The sequence below is a fragment of the Atractosteus spatula genome, chromosome 8 (genome assembly GCF_055471065.1).
Source record: "Atractosteus spatula isolate fAtrSpa1 chromosome 8, fAtrSpa1.hap1, whole genome shotgun sequence".
In the NCBI taxonomy this organism is placed as follows: domain Eukaryota; kingdom Metazoa; phylum Chordata; class Actinopteri; order Semionotiformes; family Lepisosteidae; genus Atractosteus; species Atractosteus spatula.
In genome coordinates this window covers 27,782,422-27,799,554 of record NC_142713.1, presented here as the reverse complement: position 1 = coordinate 27,799,554, position 17,133 = coordinate 27,782,422, and the positions used below count along the sequence as shown (strand labels likewise).

At 36.6% G+C, this 17,133-nt stretch overlaps 1 protein-coding gene across 1 annotated transcript; it reads right to left on the bottom strand.

Moving 5' to 3' along the window:
• Positions 1 to 5,099: 5,099 nt before the first annotated feature.
• Positions 5,100 to 17,133, bottom strand: LOC148829345 (tetraspanin-8-like). The gene is made up of 9 exons (XM_088922893.1): positions 16,956 to 17,133; positions 13,164 to 13,229; positions 11,649 to 11,771; positions 10,913 to 10,987; positions 10,329 to 10,424; positions 9,857 to 9,985; positions 8,095 to 8,148; positions 7,384 to 7,467; positions 5,100 to 5,705 (listed from the first exon to the last, which is right to left on the bottom strand). The coding sequence occupies exons 1-9, from the start codon at positions 17,013 to 17,015 to the stop codon at positions 5,586 to 5,588; spliced, it is 807 nt and encodes a 268-aa protein (XP_088779019.1). The 5' UTR covers positions 17,016 to 17,133; the 3' UTR covers positions 5,100 to 5,585.

Here is a 17,133-nt window from a genome sequence, read left to right as displayed (position 1 = left end):
TATTTTATATGCCGATTTATGAAGGTCAACAACCATTCCCCTCTTTTCATTTGTGAGTTATTTTCCTTTCCCTATGTTATTGGATGATATAAATAAAGGAATTTGTATGTGTTACTTCATTTCTATACCCCAGTGAAACAGGAAGCTATGGAAGACCACAATATAGTTTCTTAAGTCTGAGATGAACATGAAAAGGTAAAATGTTAACGCAGAATTTATTTTGATTGTATTTATAAGAATCTTTAGGGGTGCCAATAGTTTTGACACGTATGTTTATGAGAAATAAAATTATTACTTTTTAACAAAAAACTTTATCTCAGTGCAATTGCATTAGAACACAAGAATATAGATTTTCATATTTCTGAACATACAGTAAACCACAAGGTTAAAGTGTTATTTATTTTATATAACTTTTTTCACATTTTTATCAAGGGTGTCAATACAGGTGACTGTACATTGTTTTGTTAATTACACTTTTATCAAACAGTTTTCTATAACACAATATTGACTTTGAGTGTATGTACAATCTAATTTTAGCATATATTTTAATTGAGCTGTCTTGTACAATGTTAGATATACAGTTTAATTCTATTGTCAGCCCAGAAGGCATAGAACACCTCTTAAGGTATTATGTTTACACTAGCTGTTCCAGATAGCACACTCAGATAGCACACTAAAAGCAGAAATGTTTAGATTAAAAATGAATGATCCACTTAAAATTTAATATTTTTTATTGTGATGCACATTTTCCCTTAATGCACAGAATCCCCTGGGTAACTAGAGTGAAATCGATGAATAGATTTTGTGTAATGTAATATAACCCAAATGCCATTTGGGTTCATGTTCCTCATTGTGGTACATTTGAGACAGATTAGCAGCTCCCCATAAAATTAGGCTTGGTCCATCCATCTCCTAAAAACTCTGCTTAATAACATTTCAGGCTCCTTTCTCATATGTATGCAAGTTCAATTAGCTTAAAATACAATATATTCAAGTGAGTTTAACCTCAGTGGAGGTATTTCTGCTGTTTGTATATAACTTAATGAACATAAAACCTTTTTATGTCTTGCTTTAGCAGTTAGAAAATAAAACAATTGACATTCATGTATCATTCCGACCAGCAAAAGACCTTCCCACTGTTAATATTCTAATTTTTCAACTCTTACCGTTTAGCATTTCATACTTTGACTACGATAACTGCAATCCTAACCAAAGGCTTTAGTCTCCGATGTTGAATAAACTATAATAACCTTCTTAGTGTGGTTATCTGACAAGGATTTTCTCATCACACTATTTTCTGTTTTTCCTATTTTTTTCTTGATTCTGATGTTAAAACATTATGAGATCTTAGATATAACTGCTGCCATGTCTTTGATTTTTCAAATGCATTCATGTACAGTAAGTTAATATTTTACAAGGAACTACATATGCCCTAAAGTGTAAACCAAAGTTACATAAATCCACTTGTTTTCCTGTTATACTTCTGTTCTCCCACACATCCCAAACGTACAGCAATGTTCTACCTGTGATCCCCTGAGTTTAAACAATGTCTGAACATTTTCAGTCTTCTGCTTTTATCACATTACTTGTGCACACCATTCACCATTTTCATCTACATCCTCTCACAGTAGAGTGCATGCTGAATAAAGAGGTACAGTACTGGGGACCTGGGGTATAGAGTGTCTGCTGTCAGTTCTATTTTCAGCTCCAAGATGCAAGCGAATGTTTTCTATTTATTAGGAATAAAACCTTCAGCAACCGAATAGTCTGGAGTATGATAGCTCTTCATGAAAATATTATTGAAGCAATAAGATATGTTATGGTTTTATTCACTTAAAGGTGATCATTTTAAAACAAAAACAAATGTCTGCACAGGTGAATCACCAGATTAATTTTTTGCCAGTTAAACAGTTAATCCAGTTAACCAGATTAACCTTCCTTCTAGTATTTAAAAACACCATTTTCAATCAGTAGGTTAAGATCTAGGGCAGCATGGAGGCAAATGATTAGCGTTGCTCTGTCACAGCCCTGGGGCTCTGGGGTCAATACCCGACCTGGGCTTTGTGTGGAGTTTCTATGTTCTGCCCACGTGTTTGAGTGGATTTCTTCCAGGTGCTCCGGTTTCCTACCACGGTCCAAAAACAAACTTGTAAGTTTACTGTCCCTGGTGTGTCTGTGTTTCTGTGTGTCTCTGCCTGTCTTGCAAATGGGGTCCCATCCAGGGTGTATTCTGCCTTGCACCAGTGGCTTTCCAGGATAGGCTTTGGTACCCTTTGACCCTGAATTGGAAGAAGTGGTTAGAAATGTATGATTAAAGTCTCCTGTTGGACTGTTGGCTGTCTTCAGACCCCTGGGGGGTCAAGTGCACATTCGGCAGTGTATAAGCACTAGCACTATGAGGTCTTGGATGAAGTTCTGGGTTTACAGGACAGCCTATGTCCCTACAGTACCTATAGCACTAAACACCAAGCAATGGCCTAAAGGACAGGATTGTGGGTACAATCAGTGAAAATGAAGTTCCTTTCAGGGTTGTTAGACCTTCTTACCTTGATCCACCTTGGTGGAAAAGCTCATCTGTTCGATAAGGAGGTTTCAGTTGGGTATGTCTCACTAGATGGTGACCTCGAAGCTGGAAGTAATATAGTTTGGAATGCCAGGGAATGCTTGATAAATCCCCAGGAGGAGTTGTAATCCTTTCAAGAGTAACATGACACACCAAGAGCATCCCTCACCAGGACAAGTGGGCACCAAGTGACTGGATGGTAAACCAGTTCAAACCAAATCTGTTTGAGAATTCAATTTCAATGAAATCTCTTGCAGGATGTTATTTATAGAGATCACGATCTAAGTTCAGTTTTTTTCACTTAGCTATTGGAAAGGTTCTTCTTCAGACTGTCTCTGAGGTTTATATATCTATTTTTTGAAGAGGCAAGGACAGCATTGAGCAATACAGTCATAGTCAAACCAGGACATTGAGCTGTTTCAAAATAGCTTTTCCTGTCACACATCCATAGAACAAGACACACAGGCTCCACCAGAGGGCAGACAAAGTACAAAGAAATAACATTTCTATCTGAATCACATTCATTACCAGTAGATCATATTTGGCCTTGAAACTGCTTTGGTCGCCAGGAGGCCCCAAAAAGAGAATTGTCCATTTTGTTTCTTTCTCAACAGAAAACACATTAGCTAGGCAACAGCCTGTACTGTGGAAGGACTACCTTCGGTACTTCACAGACTACAATTGGTTTTGACAAACTAAAATGAATTTTAATGTTTAGGCCCAGTAGCATAGTGTGGATCCAGGGTGGAAATATATTTTGTGTGATATTATGACCTTGTATGCAAATTGTTCAGGCTATAAGAGTTTTGGTTGTAGTGTGTTGCGGAACATCTTACGTGCTCCAGTTATAGAAGTATGTTATGTGACCCTCCTGTAACAACCTGAGCTTTGGAACACTCTTGAAAACTTTGAAATCATGACATTGGGACTTTTCTTAAACCAGAATCCTTTCAGCAATTACAATATTGTTTAAAAAAAACACACATGAAACAGCTTCAGCATCTCAGAACATGTGACCATTTTTTTCATCCTAGAAGACCACTTCTTGGTATGAAATGAGATATGGGTCCTATGTTGGTTTCAATTTAAGAAATTGAAAAAATAAAATAAAATAAATTACACTGATTGATATTTACTCAGCTGGCATTTTTAATAAGATTATTGCTTCCATATCATCCAAAATCAAACTCATCCCAAATTATCAATAGCTATGCTGAAAGAGAGTGAAACTTTTGTTCCAAGTTCTTAACATTATAATGTGTTTGCGACAACACCAGCTCACAAGTCACCATAATGTCCTCACTGCCAGCATGTCACTTAGTTTTCTGATATTTTAAGTGGTTTGTCTTTCACTTATTGGACCCCTCCAGAATCCTAGTTCTTTTACAGTGTTCGCCTCTCAGAGATACTGCACAATATTCTTCTCCTTCATTGCTCTTCACTCGGTTCTACTCACACAAGTTACCCGATCTGCTCATCAAACATGGAGTACTCAATCCGATTAACTCTGTGTTGCCCAATTCTTGAACTTCACTTCACTAGGCAAGCCCTACAGCATTCAATTAGACATCATGTGTCACCCAGTCTCAATCCTCAATAAGATCAATTCAGCTCAATTTGTTGCTCATACAGTACTCTTCTCCGTGCACCATAACGTCACTAACAACCAGTAACTTTTTTCATCACTAACTGTATTGGCTGATCCTGTTTGACCAGGAACACCTCTGTAACCCACAATTGCACCTCTGACAGCAGCAGCCAGAAAGAAGTTGTTATTCTCTGTCACTTCTCAGAGACCCCGTCTGTCTGCTCACAGTAAGACACAGGGGTACTTGAGACTCAACCTGTACCATCTAGTCTCCTCTCTCATCTGTAGGGACAAAGTGCACTACTATCTTGCCAAGCACAGCCCCACTCCTCCACGTACTAAGACCTCCTCTTAGATCGGGTTCAGCCGGGCAACCCGGTTCCTTGGCAGCACACATCTCCTAGGCAGTTGTATTTTCTGATTACAGTCCCCTCATTAAAACCCATTACTTTTTAAATTAATGGATTTGGAATTGGGAAATGGTTTGAAGATGAAGTTGAGTATGAATATCTGGAATTCGCACATATCCTGGACACAGTGGTATGCATCTGAGCAAATCCTTCCCAATCTTCTCAAAACAAGTACTTTTCCCACTCTTGTTGCATCTCCATTTCAAGGCACTTTTCACCTGCTCAGAAGTCTCCTCTCTTTCCAACACACATGCTCTTATAGACCAGTCAGTAAGGTGGAAATAAACCTGCCAGCAATGGCTAGTCACCAGAGAGTAGCAGACAACTTGCTCAGCACTGCAAAGCTGAACACTGTCGCTCTAAGCAACACTAAAGATAGACCCTCCTTCAATTGGATGAGCGGTTTATTCATACACAGCTATACAACTGTTGGATCATTATAGGGCACTTTAAAACAGCCAGGTTGGTTGTTGGCAGTCCATGTGGACTCATAAAAATGGCTTGTACGTAAATATCTAGTTAAAATAAAATCAGGTGATTCATCAAAGAGATCTTTATTTTTGTAAATATGCATATACCACAAACCATTACTACTGCACGTAAAATAACCCAATACAATACTCTCACCAATAAATGCTGTCATTCAATGCTAGATGTAAAGTATGAAAAATGCAGAACATTAAAAAGCCATTAATCAGAAGAATTAAATGGAAAAATCTCTTATCAGTGTAAAGCTATATTTCTCTAAATATTTGGAGTATGTACTCAGGATTCAGAATTAACTATTTCACAATCATAATAAATCATAATAAACCATCTTAAATGCAATACAGTGCCAATTCAGTTATCAGCAGGAAAACAAAATTAAAAAATACTTACTTTCAGAACATATAAAAACCACATATTTGACACATTATTTACATTATTCTTGTAAAGTATTTAAACATTTGCTAAATGGTCACGTAACAAAAATCAAGATTACCATAACACAAGTAGTTTTTCTAATCACAAACTCAAAGGCAGGCTAGTATTCTGCAGTACTGTACAGCTCCGTGTACTTGGGAGGGCTTTGTTCAAGACTTAAAATAATTGAGGGTCTTTTGATTTGACAGTACATAGTCATTGACATCACCATCCCAATGAACTGGAAAAAAGTAAAAGGACAAAAGCTTGTTAGTCAAAGCATATTGAAAATTACATACAGTACTATACCCAAGACAAATTATAGAATATGTGTGATTAACATTAATTCAGTATAGGAGATATCTCACTATAATACAATAATGATCAGACCTTAAAGTTTGGAAGGTATTAACCTACTGAAGAAGACCTGTTTGTTCCCAAACACAAAGAACATATGTCAGACAAACACCTTATCAGGTTTTTAATGTTTGACCTCCCTGTACTTTGCATACAGGTGGTCTGAAACCAAGACCAACCAGAAAGAAAGATTACTGTGCAAACTGTTGCAAGTGTTTCTACTGATCAAACTAGAGACAAATTTTAGGTCAAATAAGACCAGACATTAGCCCATGTTAACTGCTCCCATCTGGAGACAAAAGCCAACAACTAGGCTGTAAAACTCAGGCTCCTTCTTACAGTAATGCAATAATTGAGAACGTTCAATACACATTTGTACCAGATATACTGTACTCCAACATGCAACTCTCAGTTTGAATGGAACCCTGCAAATTCATTGTTTTGGACATTTTACCACCACATTACTATTAAATACAGTATGCTGTGACTCATACAAATACTGTGAATATGTAGATCACGCTAATTACACATTAATTTAATGTTTCTTGGGCAATATAGAAAACACTGCAGTTTACATAAACCGTCTTTAAAATCTTTGTGATAGGAGACAGCACACTTCAAGCACAGCTTGTTTTTGTAAGTCATAGTTTTGAAGTAGATACAGAAATCAGACTAAACTGTCTTTATAGATAGACAGGGCTTATACAAACCATCAGAATGTCTAGTGTTTTTCAATTGAAATCAGTGACTAAAAGCTGGTGAAGAGAAGGAATCTACTGCCTGTGTAGGTTCTTTATGTCTACTGAAACTTTAATGAAAACGATTTATTAATAGCTCCTACTGTTGTAAAATGTAGGTTGGAGACAATGTTTTTTACAACCAGATTTGAAATTGTTTGATTTGATCATCCACAAAGGCCACTAAGTTTAAGGCCCCAATGTCCTTTAATTTGGTCCTATTATATAGTAAGGCAACTATTAAAATTAGTGGCATGAAATTTCATTGTTAGTTCATAAGAATCTGCTATTTAAATACTTTCCATACCAATTCTGTTTTCCCTAGTAAAAACCATTAAAGCATTAATGCTGTATATGTTATGCTTTTCCAGTTCATTTGTTTAAATAGTGTAGTATCATATAAAATGACAGAGTCCTGATTTTGGTGAAAGAAGAGTAATTTATTAAGCACGCATACGGCGGGGGGTAGCTTGCCACAGCCAGTCTCTCCGAAGGGTTATAAAGTTAGTCTTTTTATACAGTGTAACAGACAAAGTATTAGCACATACATCATATGACTTGATAACTGCAGACTCATTACTTTACGTCCTTATGCTGGTTTAACAGAAAAAAACACCTCCTCAAATGGCACTTTGCCAGACCTCAGGGTTCATAAAACAGGATGCAACAAGTTCCGCATAGTCCTTATGAGTAACCATGAACGGACAGCACCTGCTATGCGTTTCCTGCCGACAGGCAAAGAATATGCAGCTTGATCTGTAGGAGATAAGTTGTTAAAAGCATTTTTTCTGGATTCCTCAATAGTAATAAGAAAAAGTAGCTTACCGCACTGATTGCTAATCCAAAGGTTATTCCAAGAGATACATCAAACACTTTCCTCATGTAAGTGAGAACAATGGGACCACAAGGCTAAAAAGAACAAACAGTTATCACTTTATATTAAAAAAAATGAAAAAAATGGATGGTTCTAAACGTTTAGATTTGGTAACCTACTGTATACTGTATATAGATCTTAAATAATTTTAAAATTCCATAGAGACTGTAAGAAATGAAACCTACTGCAACTAGAGATTTCTCTTAAAACTAGGATTTACTTTTTTTGTCTTTTTAACAATTTTTCTTTAAAAACTTGTTAAATGAAATACTGAATGAAAACATGATCATGATCATTTTCATGCCAATGAAAATAGAACATTAGCATTTGTTTATAACCATCAATGTGTGTACTGAATTTTAAGAACTGTTTTAAATTCACAGGTGAAAATCTTATTTCCCCCCTTCCTCTTATCAAAAAAAGTAATCAAAACCATCTTAGCAAGGATGTGAAATGAACAGCAAATATTCCCCCAATTTCACGTTTGACTCAAGTTTCTATTCACTCAATCAAACTTAACATCAGGTATCAGAGCTCAATATTACATGATGAGCCTGCTATTTTGCAGACTGTAAAGACTTGACTTAGATGTGGAAGGAATCATAACAGGAATGTGTCCTGTTAAATCAGTACTGTGACAGCAATGAGAGGAATAATTTTACCTGTTTATACACCCGCACAGAAGAACCAGAAACATCAAGATACTTCAGCGTTCCCTGGAACACGTCAAACAAGTTCACACATGTATTAGCTAAAACAGATTCAATTTAAATACAATCTTACAATAAATGGCATGACAAACATGAAGGTAGACAAAATGTATTCATTAATAAAACAACTGGATACACTGTGACTAATTTATTGGATAAAAAGGAATATGTAACCAATTATTACAAGAAAATATAAGGTCTCAGAAGACAACCCACATTTTACGTGCAATCAACAATAATATTTTATACTTAACCAACCTGGAATTAGCTGTGCTTTGCTTACCACATCAACTCCTATACCATATGAAGGATAAATAAGGATTATAATACACATATCCCTACAACATGCTCACATGTCAGACTCTTATCTTTTGACACTCTGAAATCTCCACAATGCTGCGGGCCAGTACTATGGAAATTAGTAATGACAGAAAAGAGAGATGCTTCTCTCACCGATTTTACTGTTAGGATGCAAGTGCCTGGCAAGTCTCAGGAGTCATGCATACAGTACAGTATGTAGCAATCCCTGGTCAGCTCTACTCAGAACAACACCAGCAGTGCTTAGCCATATTTGTGCTCCCTTAAGAGCTATTCAGGCTCTTGTACAGTTTTCATATTTTGGTGCTTTGAAGCACTTTTAAAGCCAGGGCACATTAAAGTCGCAATTTCTACCCACTCAACACATTCAAGCAAAAACCAAAAAGGAAATTCATCTGAAGGAAAAATGGAAAAATCACAATTATAAACTGAAAAATGAAAACAATTATCTCTGAGATTCCTTGGTCAAGTAGTGAATTTAAAGCAAAACGAACCATGAAGACTAAGGAGCTTTTGAAGCATCTCAAATAAACTCCTAATCGATACTGATTGAGTCCACTGATCAAATCCTATTGATTCTACCAAGTCAAAATACTCATAGCTCAGTTAGGTGAGTCAATTAGGTTAGATTCATACTTATTTGTTGCCTTATTAAGCCTCTACGCATACCTGCTTGTGTTGTTCATATGATGTTTACAACACTCACTTTTGAAACATTGAATTTTAAAATGCTAGCAAAAATATAGTTTTTCATTCCACATTTTATTGAAGTCTTTCAGTGGGACATTTGAATGGAACCTGTACAATATTTAGGAGGATGATGGCGGAGACGCATTTGCCAGAAGGCCCTGGAAAATGATCTGCCATCCTGGTCACCTGACTAATTGCTGGAAAACAACTGGTGAAGCAGCCGTTTAAAATCAAGAAGTGGAGTCTTCCAGAATAAAAGCTTTCTTAGATAGCAGATTGTCTGTTATGTGCTACACCAGGAAGAGTGGAAGCAAAGAAGACACCGACCATTGAGACTACGAACATGAGCACAAATGACTTTAGAGAAAGAGGTTTTTAGTGATTGGAAGATGAGAGTATCCCTTAGTTGGGCTACTGATAGACATAAGAAGTAGTTAGAGCTTAGTTTGGTTTTGTTTGATTTACAGTATCTGTTATGGAGTATTAATACACTGTTCAATAAAAGAACACCTTTTTAGCTTATCACAGTGTACATATGTTGGTTTCCTGAAATCTATTAGCAGTAAAATGATTACTGCTAAGACAACGCAGTGTCTTATATATTTGAGTTTATGAAACTCTATCAAACCCCATTAATCATTCCAGGTGCTAACTGGGAAAAAAAGAAATATGACTCTATAATTGGCATGTTCTATACAGTACATACCCATTTATTCTTTGGTGAAACTGGAACGCTCACACAGTCCTTGTACTGGTAGAACGGAGGGCAGTGACAGGAATCTGGGACTTTCTGCCCCCAGTCTTGGTAACCATTCAACATTCCACAACAGTGAACCTGCAGAAACAGTTTGGTTCTTAGAAAAGTGAATCATACAGAGCAGGAATAGAGAATAGACTGTACGGGTCAGCTTATGCTTGGCTTTAAAAGCACTATAGCAGTTCCCGTGAATTCCTGTGAATTCTCTGGTGAATGCTCTGGAGAAGAAATCCTGCTTATTTCAGGCCCCAGACTATCAATGAACTCCGTTTTATTTACATTAAAGTACCTTTAAAAAAACAGTTTACTGGTACATACAAAAACATGATATGGGGAGGCAGGTCTTTACTGAAGGAAAGGGGGGTAGTGCTGGTAATTTTACAATACAGTTCTACAGCAGACAGCTAAATAAAAAAAGTACCTCTCTCTGAAATACTTCAATAGTTGTTTGGTATTCAGAATCAACTTCATCCAATGGAGGTAATTCACTGAATACTTCCTCAATGTTATTAAGCACCTTGAAATACAATGAAGTCATTAAATGACATGATTTTAATGCAATATACTCTCAGAAGCAATTCTAAGCATGTTTTAAACTCTGCCTCCTTAACTCGAAAAATAGCAGACTATGAGAATCTTAACAATAATTCTACAAACTATACTTCTTAATTCTCAAAAGATCATTAAAAGTTACATTTTTAAAAATGAGAAAATAAATATTCTAAGTATTAATGATTCCATGTAATAATAGCCAGTTGCTCCCCTCAATTGCAGACTGAAAACCATTGATGTTTCTCTATAAAATGAAGATTTTAGATTTCTTCCAAAGGCTTTAGTTAAAGCCTGGGATACAGAAAGTATGTTAGATAGCTCTGAGGAAAGTGGAAGAAACAATGGCTTAAATAGCAACAACAGTTCCTATTACTTCAACATTAGTCTGAGGAGTTGGCATTTATCTACTTGCAATTATCAATGAATAAAAATACAAAGAGGGATACATTTTACCTGTGGCTTGTAAATAGCCAGCGGCACTGCTCCAATCAAAATGATGATGAAGCCTATTAATGTTCCTATGAAAAACTACAGACGGAGTTCATTAGACACGAGCACTTTAAACATTTTTTGGAAATGATTGTAGCGACTTCCAAGTCCAAATTTCACCCATCCATTTTCTAACCACTTCTTACCAGTTCATTGCAGGGCACAGAGACATAAACACAGATTTGTACATTCATACAAGGGCCTGTTTTCCCCAAAGCCAATTAACCTACCACTAGGTGTTGCAAACATGGGCCATGCAAACATGGTGAGAACATACAAATTAAATGCAGATAGCACCCCAGGTCCATCTGTGTGAGGCAGCAATGCTAACCACTGCACCACCTTGCTGCATCAAATCAGAATTATTTATTATAAAACACACTGGAAGAACCTTAAAACTTTTTCCTTTATATAAAAGGCAATAACACCTATATCAAGTCGATTCTTCCAAAAATTCCCAAATTATGCCACTGCTATTTCTTATTAGATATTCACCAGGAATATGATAAAATATAATGAATTCAATAGTATAGAGAGTTAAAAGTTTGATTTGCAGTGATGCAAACAGGAAGAACATAATATTACCAAATAAAATTTACGCCTCTATCTCATGCTTTGAAATCATACAATTCAAGAAACAGATATTTCTTAACCTCAGGGTGCACATTTTGTGCATGTTAATTAATTTGAAGACACATACCACTAGCAGTGCCCACTTCTTTTCTTTATAAGCGCCAAATGCTCCAAGAAAAGAAATCCCCATGGTTACGGCAGCAACTACTAACATCAAAATTCTCCCATGAGTGAAGTCTTTTCTGTCCACCTACAAGAAACAAAAAATAATTCATTAAAAACACTGGATGTCTGCTAATAATAGTTTGCACCCAACCTCTCAATCCTGCAGCTCCGAATACAAAACAGGAGGCACTGTGAACAAGAAACAACTAGAATCAAGGAAGTAAAGAAGAAAACAGACAGCACATCATGTTGTGATGCTCACAGGGACGAGAAAACTTTAGCCAGAGTTCCTCCTATTTAGTAAGCCACATGCTACCTTTTTTTGTACACTAATATTCATTTTTCAGAACATAAACCACATGCATAGCTACTGTGTGCACTTCCTAGGTTCACCTTGGAAGTTTCCACAAGTATGGGGGCAAAGGCTTTAATACAGAGGTGTTATCAGCTCTTTCTAAAATGTAAAATTCTTACAACCCCTTTGAAAAAACATTTTCATCGGAATTCAGAATAACCTAAAAGCATGCGTAATGTACCCGTCTGAAGGCCAATGTATCACAACTAAGAGACATGAATACTGTACAGTACTTAATATCATTTCTGCTCTGGTATACAATGACAGATTCTTAGCAGTGATGTAGTTAGATTTGTAGATTTTGAGATAAACACATTAAAAAAAATTACATTTCCTAAACTGTTTGAAATTTGGATGATAACATATACTGTAGTGCTTTTAATGGGCTCCAATATATATAAAATAAACAAGAAAACAGAGGCTAATAGGATAAAAATCCCAACACGTCGACCACTCTGAAGCTACTGAGCAGGTCTTCACAGTAAGATCACGTCAGACCTAACAGTCAGGGCCTGCTTAGTAGCTGAATAGATTTTTAATGTGGGTCTTGTTACTGGTTAGAGTGGGGCAGAAACCTTCCTCTACTCTTCCCACCGGACCAGAAACTCCAAACTAACAAACAATATGCTCTTAGGAGACACTGTGCATAAGGAGGTGCCATTCTTTGGATGAGATGCAGAGCTGAGATTCTGACTGCTTATGGTAATTAAAAAAGGTCAAAGGCCTTTTTTAAGGGTAAGACTATCAACTGATCTGGACAAATTTCAATTCAGAAATTCCCAATGTGACCACACCCTCCCCTTTACTTACGGGGCGGAGTGGTGGCTCTGTGCCTGTGGCTGGAAGGTTGCCAGTTCAAACCCCGCAGCCGGCAGAGGAACTCTGTTGGGCCCCTGAGCAAGGCCCTTAACCCCAACTGCTCCAGGGGTGCTGTACAATGGCTGACCCTGCGCTCTGACCCCAAGCTTCTCTCCCTGTCTGTGTGTCTCATGGAGAAAAGGCTGGGGTATGCAAAAATACGAATTCCTAATGCAAGAAATTGTATACGGCTAATAAAGTGATCCTATCTTATCTTACTCTTCAGCTTTATGAAGTTTTTTTTTTTACCCAGTCCAATTTTACCTTTTCAACTTCAGGGTAGAATCTTGTTGCAAGTAGCACAAGTGCAAATATGATGCATCCACAAACCTGAAAGACAAGACAGGACAACTTCACTAGTCAGGACAAATTTAAAAGTAAGTGCCTTTTTAAATGCAGCAGGTCAAGGAAACGTTGCACATGAAGCACATTTCCCGGTTTTTACTTTCTCCCTATAAGAAAACACCTCACAGGAAACACTTTGCAGAGTTAAGGTTTCTCTTTTACACTTGAATCTTCTTATATTTTTAGTAGTAAGAGATTAACTTCACATATCAGTATTTCTGATCTTCAAAGTCAGATAATGTGAGAGAGTTTGTGCTGGAGTCTCATTGGAGCACTCCAGCTGCCTCTTTCTCTTATATTTTGTTTAATGAGGGAGCTAAAAAGAGAAGAAACATTAAAAATTTTCCAAACCATTCTTGGAAGATACAGTAAGTAAGACAACCTTTTTTGGGATGGTAGAGTAAAAAGTTAGGTGGCCAATACCGCATAAATAAAACTCCACACACACTCTCAAAAGGTGCCCATCTTATCTTCTGACAACAATGAAATTGCACAGGAAGTCATTTCCTCCTCACCAGATCAAACTACAGAAACCTTTAAAGTAATCTGAGCACTGAAGATAATCTCAGAATTTAAAAAAGGGACTGTTGTCTTTTAGCTATGAAAATATTTTTTTCCTTTCTGGTTATTCGTTCGGCAAAACAAATCTCTTATTTTATTTTATACACTCTTTGGCATAAGGGGGTAAACTAAAATCTATTTAGTCCCGAGTATGATCGTGTATTTTATGAGAAAATGATAAATGAGTCTTATTTGTAAGGTTATGGTTCAAGTGAGGAACTCCGAAAGCATGCATTGGTTACAAAGGGCCAGTGTAAAGGTTAATTCCACTTTGAAATGTAGAAAGAAGAAACAACATTTTGACTGTTCACCTTTCTTCGCGTTTCACCTTTTTGTAAGGTTAAGATCCATTTCTGTGTTCTGGAAAAGATGGACCCACAAAACTAAATTTTGTGAAACAGCAGTAGGAGACATTTGTGTCTTTCTGTAACTCCTTAATGTATGGATACTTGTCTTCTTAGTTTACTAAGTAAATGGGCTCCATGTACAGAAGTGAAGTCACCCCCAATGAAATCAATGGGAGTACAGAAATACAGTATGCGGCAGCAGAAGCCACTATCTTCTGGCTTTGTGGAGTCATCCTTTATCCAGGAAACAAATCCCTAGATCAAATCCTGGCAGAGGTGAACTGTACTCCCACACTCATTTTCTCATTAATAATACTGTATGTCTACACCAGGCTGTTACTACTTGGTATTTCCTGATAGTATGGGGTGTTTACAGATTAACCTTTAAAATTTTCTACTGGGCTGGCAGAGCCTGATTTTCACATTTCACATTAGTCTATTTCATTAGGGTACACCACCAACTTGTAACAGTACAAAACAGATTGATAGGGGACGATCTAAAGTTGTGTCCAGAAAACACAAGGAAGGTTACAAATACGAGGATATCATTGGCCCATCAATCCTGTTTAGCTGCAACAAAAAATTGATCCAAGAATTTTATTAGGTTATTTTTTTAAAGAAGCCAGAGGATCAGCTTCAACATAGCAGGGTAGATTCTAAAAACGTCCTAAGTCTTTTTCAGATGTGGCTTCTTCAAGTTTAGTGTACCCCAGTTCATATCTATAGTTTATGTTTTTGACACTTGCAGGTAATACTCTGCAGTTTTTAACATTAGACATGACCTTTTGTGAATCCCCCTATTTCATCTGCAAACTTGACCTATTGACTATACCAGAATCCATAGCACAGAACTGGTCCGAATACAGATCCCCTATGGTACTCTACTAATTATAACATCACAAGTAAAGCACTCATCCATTATCTATAGTCTGTTTCTCAATTCATATTACACAATTCCCACAATTCAAAGCCATACTGGTAGATTCAGGGAAAATTGGCCCTGGTGTGAGTGTGTGCATGTTTGTGTGCCTGTCCAGGAGATATCCTGACTTGCACCTGCTTTTTGTTGGGATAGCCTCTGGCTCCCCATGACACTTTATTTGGCTGAAGTAAAATGGATAGATGGATGTAAACCATAGGTGTGTGTAGAACAGTAGTGCCTCTGATAAATATAACTGGTGTGAAATTTAGAATAATGCCAGATTTCTAAGGATAGAATATAAGGATGGCTTCTTTTCACTTTTTAATTCTTCTTATTGCTGTTAATTGTTTGGATTAATTGTACTTTTACACAAGCAATTTTCTAGCAACATATTTTTCAAAGAAACACTACTTTTACTAACACACATCTGAATACTTTATATACCCCTGCATGCCAAAGTGCTGTAAACCAGAGATCACTCTCCTTTTAGAATTGAATACATGATAATTACTGTATATGGTTTGGTGGCCATTTTGTATTTGCATTTCTTATTCAATTCTCAAAAACAATATTTGAGTTGTAAAGTAGACAATGCTTCATGGAAACTTCACACTATGATTTCAGAAGTTTCACACATACTGTAGATAAAGTCATTTGACTGGTCATGTGATACAATAGCAAGGTGATTTACATTATATTTGAATTTGGACCTGAAAATGTCTCTGGGTGGGGTTGTGGGCTCTAATTAAATTGCATTAGTGTTTGAATGTGAACTTGGTGCTTTGGAGGATGTGCTTTGCCAGTTGGATTGTGTCAAAGCTCGGCCTTCTTTGCTCTATAAAGATAATTAAATTAACCTTTGAAAGTCACATTGTTAAAAGTATCTATATCTTGTCCAGTGTTTGGGATTTTGCAGTTTCATCTTTCTACAAACACGAGTGTTGATTTTAAATGCCTTTGAAGTGTTTTGTAGTTTGCAATTCACATGGAAACATTTCGGTTCGAATGTTTATTTTTCGTTTGTTGCTTTGAAGTCACAACTTATCATCATCGTAGTTGTTCTTAACTATTAAAACCGTTGAAATTCAGCACTGGTAGTCAAAAGCGCACATACTGTACTGTACCTATTCCATGATAATATTCCTCTCACATTAGCTTGAACAAACAAGTTACACATGTCGTCGCACCTGTCCACATTCACTTTCATTTTTAACAGCACTTCTCGGAGTACTTTCATATTTACTTATGATTCAGTACCCAAATTACGTTTTCACGTTGATCATCACAGTGTTGAATAAAGTTAAAGTATAATTGGATCAGTTCAAACGGTTTAGGTAACGTTGGACAGGATAATCGTTAACATTTAGAGATGATAAGAAACAAAGATATCACGTGATATGGCAAGGAACGATCCATGAGTAATGATGATGATTATAAATACAATTTTCAATTTATATTCTCAATGTGATAAACCGCTCAATGCAGAAAATAAACTAAACCTTCCCCTTTGACATGCGACATTAGAAATGAACTATTAATTTGTGTTCCATACGCACACTTTTTTTGGCGTTTGTTGTAGTTTCTTTTCAACAATGTAAAAAAGTTGAGCGTTGAGGCTCTTTTTATCAAGCACCAAGGTTCTCCCTGCTTTATTGTCAAGTCTTTATACAACAGAACATTATTAAAAGGTTAAGAACTGCGTCGCATTTTTCACAAATTAGCCAAATAAACCCCAAACCATGGAGGAGTACCTCCAAAACTAAATTTTTAGAGACTAAACGGGCCGTTGGTTCTGCGTAAGCTCTAATACAAACTGTAACACAAACATTATTTTACATTACATGGTCATGATCTTTAATTTTGATAATTGAACTACCTTACCCAGAAAAAGACGTTGAAGATGATCAGCAAACTTTTCAAACAAATGCTGACTTTCGCCATTGTTTTTTCAAAAGCTGTGAAAGTTTGTCTTTAAAGGTTTCGCTGTGGCGTTTTTCCAAAGTTTCGCTTCTTCGCTGCGAGGAGTGAAACAAGAATTCTAGTGATCAGAGGATTATCG